The sequence below is a fragment of the Belonocnema kinseyi genome, chromosome 1, assembly GCF_010883055.1.
Source record: "Belonocnema kinseyi isolate 2016_QV_RU_SX_M_011 chromosome 1, B_treatae_v1, whole genome shotgun sequence".
NCBI lineage: Eukaryota > Metazoa > Arthropoda > Insecta > Hymenoptera > Cynipidae > Belonocnema > Belonocnema kinseyi.
The window spans coordinates 79,407,879-79,420,012 of record NC_046657.1 but is presented as its reverse complement, the minus strand read 5'-3'; the positions used below and the strand labels follow the sequence as shown (position 1 = coordinate 79,420,012).

Here is a 12,134-nt window from a genome sequence, read left to right as displayed (position 1 = left end):
TAGGTTCGAGATTCACGGGACTTTTGTGTGTGTGTGTTTATAATCTGTATATGTTTGTGTATGGTTGAGTCGGCGAAAGGGGAGGGGGGAGTAGGTAGACTGGTACATGGGAGGCAATAACCAATGGGGAGGAACTGGGCCACGTAAGAAAAATCTTCGAGGGGGGTCGTTGAGTAGAAAAGCTCCTTATTTGTGTGCGTTCTCCTGTTTTTGTGTGATGGGTTAAGAAATCGAAATTGTGTGCGCCATACCACCCACCCACATACACCAAGAAAATATTTCTTACATATCTGTGAAACCACCTTAGCTCGACGAGTACGTGTGCATTCGTCGAACGCTTTGGGTTGGGCGGTTTCGAGGGGGGCCGAGGGGCCACCGGGGGTGGTTGTAAGGGAAAACCTACCCCAAGGGTAGGAGGCGGTTGCAATGCGAAAGTAAGAGAAATAAGAAAGACCTGGAGCCGCGTATGAGACGATGGGATCTGGGTCGAGACTGTTCGTCGCCGGCGTCCTGGCGCCAGGCGTCCTTTCCTTCTGATTTTGAACAAAAAAATCCCAGCGCGAGAAAAAAGGACTTTCCTCGCTTCGCGAGATTCCACGAGCCACTGGGAATTTCGAAAATTACGAGGTCATCGAAAAAGGTCGTTTTAAGCTCCCCTGAGTCAAAGTTAGTCCAAGAGGAGTTTCATAATTCGAAATTTGAAAATTAAAGGGGCCGTAAAACCGTAAATAATTACTCAAGTATTTTTTTTCGTTATATAAGTTTATTTGTACTACTGTATTTATTTTAATATTTTGCCCCCTACGACTTTGTTTATTTTCCGTAGAAGCTGATAATTTTTAATTGTCAAAAACTATTTAGAATCTTTAATGAGCGCTTTGATTTTCATAGCAGGTTTGAAATGCCTCAAACCAGGATTTAAGATACCCAGACGAGAAGAGGGCAAATTAATTTCCAGAGACCCTCGATGGAAACCCGAGAGGTGGTGAATGCTGAGTGGTAGAGTGTTGGCGTGAGGGGGGGGGGGTTATGAGGTTGAAACCGTGGAAGGCCACCGGCCGCTTTACGGTGAAGTTAGAAGTTAGTTACACAGGGGGTTCCCCTCATCTGCATATTTTCACTCTTCACCTCCCCCCAGCAGTTTCCTCGTTTACCACCCACCCCACGACCAGTGGCGTGCTGTTCAACAAGTGGTTCTTCACTTTAGCACCCGGCTTAGCGCTTCTTTAATTTCCCTCCTTTCCCAGCCCCACACCTAACATCACTTGACACCCCCTTCCTTCCCCATCCAACACCGCTACCAACCCCTTCATTGCAAGCGACAGTCGTCTTCTTAGCGGAGCACCTCGGAAACTTGCAAGTGATGTTCACGTTGATTTAATTACCTGGTTCATGAAATAAAATTGCGTCATGGTGGATGGGCTACTATAGACAATTTATATAATAATTTTAAATGTTTTATTAAAACTTGGGAGTGTGCCCTTTTCCTATTTTTATAAAGACAAACACGCAAGTGCAATTAGACTGACGACTGTATGAAAAATCCTTTCCTTTCGAATTTTCTCACCGAAAATATGGTCCTTGGCTTCTCACGCGATCAGACGAGACGCCCATCTCTTCTTTGTAGCTCCTGCGAGTGGTAATAATGCTGATATCAATAGAGGGAGTGGATACGGAAGAGAGAAAAAAATACTACGAGGACCCTTGAGTTCTCAAAATACGGGTAATTGTAAGACCCTCGAAATGTGGCCCCTCTCTCTTTTTCTCTCTCTTTTTCTCTTTGCCCTTCCGGGTGCCGCCCCAAAAAACCAAAACACAAATAATATTGTCCTCGCTTACCGCAATAGAAAAACGGGATCGCGTGGAGGAGAGAGAAAGATATATGGAAAAAATGTGGGTCCCGGGTCTCATAGGGCTACTTAGAGAAAAAAGGAACCGAGTGTGAAACGATCTGCATCTCAATGGTATAATGGTAATTGGGGATGCACCGTTATAGAAGAACCTCTCTTTCGCTGAATGAGAATCTCTAAGACTGGGTGAGAGTCACATCCTTCGTGTGCGTAAAACCTTCCAGCTCAGACACTCTAGATCTACCTGCCACACTATCTTCCGCTTCCGAGCAACCTGAATTCAGTGGCTCACCAAACCTGACCTTTAAGAAAAAAAAATATTATATAGAAATCCCTTTTCAAGTACATTTTTTTGTTTAAACATTTATATTTATTGAACTAGCTTAAATTGGATCAATTTTAAGTTGAAATCCGCTTTATTTAAAAAAATTGAGAGCAACAAATTAAGCCCCTCATTCGGCCCCTCATGAGTTTGATTGGGGCTCAATAGGGCCAGAGTGAACATTTCCAATGATATAAATCAATTTTATTTTTAATATTTAAGAACTGTAGGCCTCTCACTCGACCCACATACTTTATTAGGATCGAAAATTCCAGATCTACCTGCGACACTATCTTGCACTTCCAAGGAACCTGATTTCCGTTGCACACCAATTTTAAACTTTAAGAACAATAAAAGAAATAAAAAAAATCCCTTTTCCAGCACATTTTAAAATGTTTGCATTAAGCATTTATATTTATTGAACTAGATCAAAGGTTCTTATGGGGCTTCAATGAACTTTATGTTAGTTGGAAATCAATTTATTTTAAAAACTGAAGGAAAAATCTAGCGCCCAGAGCAATACCCTTCGATTTAATTCGAGTGCAGTTGCAAAAATTAGAAAATTGTGTTTCAGATTAATTTCCAACCACTAACTGCACCCGAAAGTTGAAAAGAAATTTGTTTCTTTATTTAAAAACCTAAATTTGGGGGCTTTTTCCGAAATTATTAAAATCTCTTAAAATAGTGGCCCAAGATAAAAATCAATTCGTTTCTTCTTAATCTTCAATTTGTGGATTTTTTTTTTATTTAATCGGTTAAAAAATAATTGTTTTTGTACATTATTCCACAAATTCAAGGACATTACTTAATTATTGCCAAATTGACGTTATTGAGTCATTCCTACATTGTGTTAACTCTTTACTTAAGAACGAAACCCCAAGACTTAAGACTCGAATTATTTCACATCAAATAAAAAAATTCTTTAAAAGCGTTTGTTTTAATTGATTTGATAACTTTCGAGGAAAAAGTCGGAAGTTGAAATAAAATTTACAGTCTTGGAGTGTCTATGAGGAAACCACGTGAAAAATGATCTTCAATCCTATATAAATTTACCACCTTCCAAAAATAGAAAATATAGGAACTTTTCTTACTACCTCTTAAATGCTCCAAAATTGTTGTTTAAATACTCATCTAAGATTTTAAAGTAAAAAGAATATGAAAAGGACCAAATTTTGTAAAAAAAAAAATAGTCAATCAAGTAAAAAAAAGAGAAAGGAAGATGAATGAGCATCTTGTTATTTAAATTTACGGCACGCGACGAGTAAAATCGAGAGGAGGTTGGGAGAAGGTTAATTCAGGGAGAATCCCTAAACTCTCGCATGTGGTAGCCATGTTGATTTCAGGATGCATAAGTGCACACATGTACCACAACCACCCTCACAGAGTTAGGATTCGCGTGCCGTTCTCAATCGACGTGTGTGGGTGGTTGCCACCCCATCTCCCGATTCCACCCCCGCGCAGACTGCACTGCGCACTTATCCTCACTCACCCTCTCGTTGTCGGGAACTACCCTCCACCCCCTTTTCTCACCCCCGTGCGATCGTCTTTTATTTCCGTTTTTCCATTTCGTGGTGCGCGCGGGCGCTCGCGCGCACCCCTCTAAGGAAAATATCTAGATTTATCTGTTTCTTCGCGGGTTCCTCGCGCCCAACTCGACTTTTTCCTTGCTTTTTCCAACCACCCCCTGCAATGCCGCGCCATCGTCTCACCACCTTCACCTCCTTCTCCAGCGTCTCCTTCTTCTTCGGCTGGCGGAGAAGAGAAAAAGGAAGTAAAAGAACACGACGACGACGACGACGAGGGCCGCGGCGAAGCGTGCGCGCCTTTCCTTGGCGGAGAGAGCGCCGGCTTCCGCTTCCTTATGCTCCGCCGCGGACTGCATCAACCAGTCGCGCGGTTCGCCCGGTCGCGCTCATAAGAAAAACCATCCGGGACAAGTGACCGCCTTTGAGAAATCGTCCCCTGACTCTAAAGAGTGACCGCGAACGCGAAAACGCGCTCGAAATCGAAAACCTGTGAGATGTGCACTCGACAGCGGTCAGCGTGAGACTGACACTCAAGCGTCCCCCACTCCGACTACGCACGCACGAGGCCCTGGCGCGTGAATTGGCTGGGCCATAAATATACGCACTCATCCGCGGTCAGAGCGATACTGACGCTGTCGCTTCCCCCACCATCTGAATTCGCGCGTCCTGGACACTTTTACGCACGCGGCCCAAGTAGGGCATACTCAGGGACTTCCCAGCGGCCGGGAAGAGTCTAGTTTCGTGACTGAGCCCGGAGAGAGTCAACAATGGTGGACCAGGAGGACGAGCATGAACTTTCAGAGGAAGAAGAACCTCCTGCCTTAGGAATGTCTGCTAGCTCACATGGCATGTATTCTGGAGGAACTCTGGGAGTTCCCGTACTTCGAGAGGATCGAAAGGTCGCGCTCAAGTCTCTCGATGCCTTCAGCAACGCCCGTCGGACTAGTTCCTAAGCGAAAAAACGAGCCGAGCGTCTCCGAGGAGATCGACGATCAACCAAAGTTCCTATTTTTCACCGTAGCGTTACTCTAGTCTAGTGAAGAAGGGAGGAAAGCGTGGAGACTGACACGTGACTCAACGGTCTCCCGCGCTAATTAGCCAGCCAATTAGAAGCGGCCCTGCGTAATAAGATGCGCGCGCAAAGTTCCTAAAGTAAACGCACTCTAATCTTAACGATAATAACTAGAAAATTGATTCTTAGATACTTAGGGGATTAAACTAGTGTAAGCGTCCATAAGTTTTAACATCTCGAAGGACTGAAGATACAAGAGAAATTAAGAAGTAAAAAAAACGAATAAAGAAACAACGCACTGTGTCTTAAGGTTTTATTCGAGGAGCGATCTTTTCATTCGCAGACCTATTTTCAGAAAACCTGGCCAAAAGGTGCGACTTGATTTCAAGCTACAAATCTACAAATCGAAGGATCATTTTAAAGAGTATATATATGAATAAAATATATATATAAAAATATATATCTATATACACGTCTACAAATCGCATTATATTCCTATATATATTTCGCAAGGCGAAAGTGTAACTTGTTTTTAACCTAAAGATATTTAAAAATAGATGATAAAATAGGTCAAGATTTAGTGATAAGGATTTCATGATAATCAGGAGACTTCCTTGAAGAGATATATATTTGCTCCCTTTTTTCGAGGATCTTTCTCTTTCGCTCTCTTTCTTGTGTCGGGGCAAAAATGTCGACTGTGAGCATTGTCTCGAATTCGTCGGTGGAAATCGAGACGGATTCTTCCAATGATGAAACTGAGAGTAAAGATGATGGGAGACATGATCAAAAATTCATCCTGCCCAACGAACTTTACAAGAGTCTCTTAGCCAGAGCTGTTCTTGGCAAGACGGCTCTTAATAGGAATCTTAATTTCAAGGATAACCTTGCACATTTCAAGGACAATCTGAACGCCCTTGGTGCCCTAAAAGAATTGAAGGACATCAAAGGACTCACTGTCAGCAGCGTTCCAGCATTCCCGAGGAATTTCGCCCTTCGCAGGGAGGACCATGATGAGGTTAGATAAAAAATTTGAAAAAAATTGAGTAAATTTTTTTCGTTTCCAACTCTACTTATGAACAGAAATTTTTGGCAGCAATAATTAGAGTGGCAACAAGTTCAGGGAAAATCAGGCAATTTTGTCGTTCAGGGAAAGTCAAAAGATAAGGATTTTAAAAAAAACAAATGCAAAAGTCAAGGAATTTGAGTAAAAAGCACTTTGATTATATGCATCGAGACTGTACCTATTTCTGACTTTTCATGAATTTTTGACATATTTTAGGTTATTTTTAAATAATACTGAAATTTTTTACAATTTTCAAGAATTCGAAGGGATTGTAAAGAATTTTGAAGATTTTAGAGTATTTTTAAAAACGCTGAAGAAAAATTTTCGTTTGTTTTTAAAAATTACGAAGAATTTTCAATAAATTTGGATTGATTTCAAAGAATTTTAAAGATTTAGGATATTTAAAAACCCCCAGGGAATTTTCAAGAACTTTGAAAGTTTTAAGGGATTTCAAATGATTTCAAAAGATTAAAAATATTGTTGGGTATTTTTAATAGATTTCAATAATTTGATGCAATTCCAGAAGATTTGGCAGATTTTAAATTATTAAAAAAAATTCCAATTGATTTTTAAGAGCTTTGATAAATATTTAGGGATTTTAACAAATGTTGAAGTATTTACAAAACTTGAGAATATTTTTAAAGATCCCAAGGAATGTTGAAAAGCTTTAAAAACTTTAAAGAGATTTCAAAAATTTTGGGAATTAAAAAAATTTGTGTTTGTTTTGAATAATTCAAAGGAAGTTTCAAGAGCTTTAAAAAAATAATGAGATATTAAAATATTTCACAGGATTCAAAAAGATTTTAAACATTGTAGGATATTTTCAAACATTTCAAGTAATTTTCAAAAACTTTAAAAAATCGTCTGGGATTTCAAAAGATTGGAAATATTATAATGTATTCTAAAAGATTTTAAATGATTTGAATTTTCTAGAGAATTTTAAAGATAGCAAGGAATGTTTTTTTATTTCAGTAAGAAGAAATTTGAATGGTTTGAAATGTTAATGGGTATTTTAGAAGATTCCAACACTATTTTAAGAGTTTTTGAAAGTTTTCAAAGATTTAAAAGAGATTGAGAATATGAAGAGAATTTTAAAATATTCAAGGGGTTTTTAATTGATTTCATTACTTTATAATTTTAAAAAAAATTATAACAATTTAGCCTATTTTGAAAAAACCACAGGATTTTTTAAGAGCTTTAAAATATTCATAAAATTTAAAAATATTTTACAGGTTTTTCCGGAATTTTTCTTAAATTTGTTCATATTTTTTAATTGTTTTTAGTTCACTTGATTTTTTTAATTCTCTATGGGTTTTTATGAATTTTATCGAAATCTTCTTATTTCCCTTAAATTTCTGTAAATATGCTCAAATTTGGCATAAAAAATAAAAAATTTAAAAATATTTTAAAACTGTTTTATTCTATTTATAAATAATTCTATATTAACCATTTTACAAGATTAGAATTCTGGTTGTTAATTAATAATTGTCACACTGAGAAAAATGTTTGTTTCAAACAATTTATTTTGAATGCAGTTTATTTGATCAAAACGAATTTTTAATTGAATTAAACAAACTTTATTTATATTCTACAAATACTATATTTAAAATAAACAAACATTTATTTGTCCCTATAGCAAAGAAATAACATTTTGAGTTTAAAAAAGGATTTATTTGATTTAAATAAGCTTTCTGTGGATCAAATTAAATTGGCGTCAATAAAATAAATATGGTTGCATTCATATATAAGTTTTGTTTAAATCGAACAAAGCGTATTCAAACGCATTTTTTTATTTGAATCAAATATTTTTATAATTGAAAAATAATCAGGAAAATATTAGGGAATTTTGAAAATGAATGATCGCAGTCACTCTGATTAACAACATTTTTTGAAGCTGAGAAATAAACATCTAAAACATGAATGAGCGGAATCGATTATACGCAATTATTTACTCGTCCTTTTTACTGAGCCAGCTGGAACCTTATCGTTTGGCACGAGTACAATCGCAACTTTGAATCCCAGTGAAACCTTTGGCACGAATGCAGTTCTCGATGGAACCCTGATCTCTATTTGGCCTTCGTACCCTGATTACGATGTTCGGCGAGAATAGAAAATCGATTTTCACACTGTGTCCTCCTTACGAGTTCTCCAATAATTACTTCTCACCTGTCCTTTCACGTTAATTATTCGTTATTTCCAAACAGAATTAAAAAACTATTGGCCTGTGGGTCAATTAGAAATGTTTTATGTAATTCATTAATATTATTATCTTGTTAAACTTTTCCTAACATGGGCTTAGAATCACTTCATGAATTTAATCACAACCAATGATAACAATCTTTAGTTAATAATACATAAAAAAAAATTTAGTTAAAAAAACTCTTAGCGGCCTAAACGGATTTTTTCTCGAAAAATTAAAAAAAAATTTTAAGTGAAAAAATCTAGCAAGATCTTTTCTCGAGGCTAACGCGAATAGCCCTTGTAAAGCATTTTCTAGAGCACTCTACAAACTACCCTTAGAGGTTCGAAGAAGAATGTTCAGTTTTTTTTGCAAACTTTAACAAAGCATTAAAATAAAAAAAAATCTAGTAAATTGATTTCTTCAATCTCATATTTCTTTATTCAATTGAACACTTATATTTTGGTTATTATTCCACCTGCCTATAAACAAACAATTTTCATGTAAGATGAAAATAAAAGATATAAAAATAGAATATAAATAAAATACAGTTTCTATTATCATTATATTATTTATATTTAATTAAAAATAAAATAAGATTTAAATCAATCTAATAGTCAATTGCAATTTTAATTCATTGTAAAAAAATTGCTTAAAATTCCTCAGATGAAAATGAAAATAGAAATTCTTGTGTAAATCAACTTTAATTTGTGAAAAATTATTTTTGGTTTTGAAAATGTAAATATTTTGTTGAAAATTCTTCTGTTTTTTAAATTAATTTGTGAATAAAAATTTTACGAATCCATTTTAGATTAAAAATGGATCTTGTTTGTTGAAAATTCATGTATTTTGTTATAATTTCGTCTCTTTTCTGGTAAAAAATTAACGTTCTCTGTTGAAAATTCATCCTTTGGTAGAAAATTCAATTACTTGGTTAAAAATAAATTTGTTGTTGCTGAAAATTCATATTGTCGAATTATTAATAATGTTTTGATCTTGAAAATGAGTAGAGTGTGAAAAAACTTCTCATTTCCCTTTTCCAACTCGAAAAAGAAAAAACATTATAAAAATTAATAATTTAATAATAAAATAAAAGTTATGTAACATATTAATATATTATTATTTTAATGTTACAGTCATTTTCAGTTTTTACTATTCTAATATTTCAAATTAATCAAATGATAAATATTACAATTATTCAACAGTTAGTGGAATTCAATAAAATAATTCAAATCTATTAATATTGAACAATAATGAATTCTTTGATCGATTCACATTCATACCATTGTACTACGTTTCTTCTTATATTGTTTTTTCTAAAATTTAATTTGAAAATAAAAATTAGTACAAAAAGTTGCGTCTAGAAAAAGGGTTTCGTAGCTTAAGACGTTACATAAATTGCCCGATTATAAAATTCCCGAATTTTAGCAATTAAAAATTTTTATAAATATTATTTATTGAATAAAAAATACAATAATCTAATATTTTTGTTTTAAAAAATTATTTTTAACGTTTGAAGTTTCTAAAATGATTGCTTGAATTTAAAATAAAAATAGAATTTCCCCTTTTCCAGCTCCACTTATTCGTACCAAATAATGTAGCTAGTCTACTTGTACCGAAATTTCGGTACACGTAGACAGCCATAAAAATAAACTAAATCAATTTTCGTCCATAAATAGTATATTTGTTCAGTTAATGTTATTTTAAAGTTAAACAATAATTTTAGAAACTTTAAACATTAAATTTTTTTGTATGAAAATAATTGACTATCGTATTTTTTGTAAATAATAATAGAGGAGAGTACCCAAATGTGAGATACCAACTCCGTTTGGCGTGATTGTCGGAATTCTATGTACTGAATTTAAAAGTAATATAGGTCATTTTAAAGGAAATTTAGTCTGTCATAAGAAGCTCAAATGAAAAATTTTATTAAAAATTTTTTTTATGCTGAAAATACATGAAATGTAAAAAAGTGCTTTTTCCAAACTCGTCAAACTATTCTCATAATATGAGATACCCCAGGAAATAGCTAATGAAATGCAAAATAAAGTATTATTTTTAATGAAAAACTTCATTCTATGTTTCCGAAGTATAAATTTACTGCTATTTAGATATATTTAGTTTTTCCAGGAGACACAAACACTTTTGTGACCAATTTCCCCCACGCAGCCACAGTGTTATAAAAACAACAGGTATCTCATATTATGAGAACCACACCATGCAACTATGCACTTACTATGTCTGACCTGTACAATGAAAAATTTCAACACTATCGATATTTTCCTACTTAGTTATTCAATCCCCATCACTCCAGACAAACTTTACTGCTAAATACATATTTAATGAATAATAAATAGGGTTTAAAGAATTCCCTTCCAAGAACTCGACCACCATCGATTTCACAAAAAGTTCGCTTGTAATCTTTAGAAGCCCAATGAAAAATGGACTATACCACGGAATTACTCTTTCTTCACGGGCTACAAGTTAGTGATAGAACCAGCAGAGTGGGTCTCTTACTTTAGCTGATACCCCGCTTTCTCATATAACGAGAATATCTCATATTCGAGTACTCTCCTCTAATAATAATAATAATTAAAATTTTACCTCCAACGCACGTGACCGCTCGTAATTGTATACCTACAACATTATCGCAGGAGGTTTCAACACTCGTATTAAATTATTTGAATTAACTTATAACATTCTAATCTCATCAGTCACTTGACTTAGTCCGTGGCTATGTTGTATAACCGGGTTTACCGGAGTAAAAGTTTAATAAAAACACATAACAAAAATGGTGAGAATTCTTCAATTCGTGAATTTTGAAACGTCGGGAATTTTGTAGTTCAGATATTTAATATACCGAAAATTTTCAAATTCGGTGATATAATAAACTGGCGGTCAACTTATTATTCGGGAATTTTTTAGTTTGGATATTTTCTAATTCTGTAATTTTTTTACATATATTTTATATTCTGGGTTGCTACAAGGCCTGGAAACCCTGGAAGACCTGGAAAAGTCATGGAATTAAAATAAAATCCTGGAAAATCTGGGAACGTCATGGGATATTGAAAAAGTGACTTGAACTTTTTTAATCGTCTCTATTTCAAAGTCTTATTAATTTAGTATTTTGTAGCGAATTCTTTATTTGAAAATGGGAAAAAAAACTTAAGGAAAAGGCAAATATCAGACACTTTGTTAAGAAATTCAGAGTTTTTTAAGATTATTTTGAAATTTTATCTTAATCTTTGCATAAATAGTTCTACTATAATTCTTCTTAAAGTAATAACAAAAAAATAATATCGTTATGATTACAGAATAATTTTTTTTCACTTTGATAAAAATATTATTGAAAATTCTTTTGAATTCAATAAAACATATTGATGAACTATTGTCATTGAACTATAATTTGTTACAATTCAAGTTAGTTGGCTGAATTAAAAAAAAAGAAAGAGATAGAATTTTTCCAAAATTATACGTGGAAAACCTGGAAAAGTCATGGAATTTTGTAATCAGACTCTTGTAGCAACCCTGATATTATTAGGGAATTTGCAAATTCGGTAATATTATAAACTGTCGCGAATTTTTTTCGTGAGTTTTCCAATTCGCTAATTTTGCAAACTGTTCGGACAATTTAATATTCAAGCATTTTACACTGTCGGAAATTTTAATTTTCAGGATGTTTCACCAGTCCCGATGTTTCAGTCATCCCCGTTTAATATCTTGATTTTGAAAGATGTTAATAATTCATAATAATAAAGAACTCAATTAGCTTGGCAATTTTAATTCTTAATCGCAATAATATCTTGGTTTATTTCACCCTTATTAAAATTTTTAATGGAAACGCGCGCTGCTTCTCGTTAAGCAAGAAACAATTTAAGAAACAATTTGTTCTTGACTTTTCTTATTTTAATAAATCACGGGAATATTATCTGCGGAGACTAGTACATTGTTACGGCGGTATTAACACATTGGAATCCGGAGAAATAAAGTTCCTTTCTCTCGAGTAAACGCGCATAATGACCCCAAACGCAGCTGCGTAAATGGAAAGGCATAAAACCCTTTTACGCTTCTCCTGCAAAATTGGTCTAAACGGAGCCGCTCAAAGCTCTACAATTAAATCAACGACGACGTAAAATAAAACGGTGCACGACACGCTTCGTCCAAGGATAAAGTCTCCATTCC

The 12,134-nt window shown here is 34.4% G+C and overlaps 1 protein-coding gene across 1 annotated transcript in view; it reads left to right on the top strand.

The window, feature by feature from the left end:
- Window positions 1-5,398: 5,398 nt before the first annotated feature.
- LOC117174585 (zinc finger protein rotund-like) overlaps window positions 5,399-12,134 on the top strand; it is a 174,905-nt gene continuing 168,169 nt past the window's right edge. Inside the window, exon 1 of the mRNA XM_033363818.1 lies at window positions 5,399-5,725. Within this exon, the coding sequence (XP_033219709.1) occupies window positions 5,399-5,725 (327 nt within the window). The remainder of the gene's footprint in view (window positions 5,726-12,134) is intronic.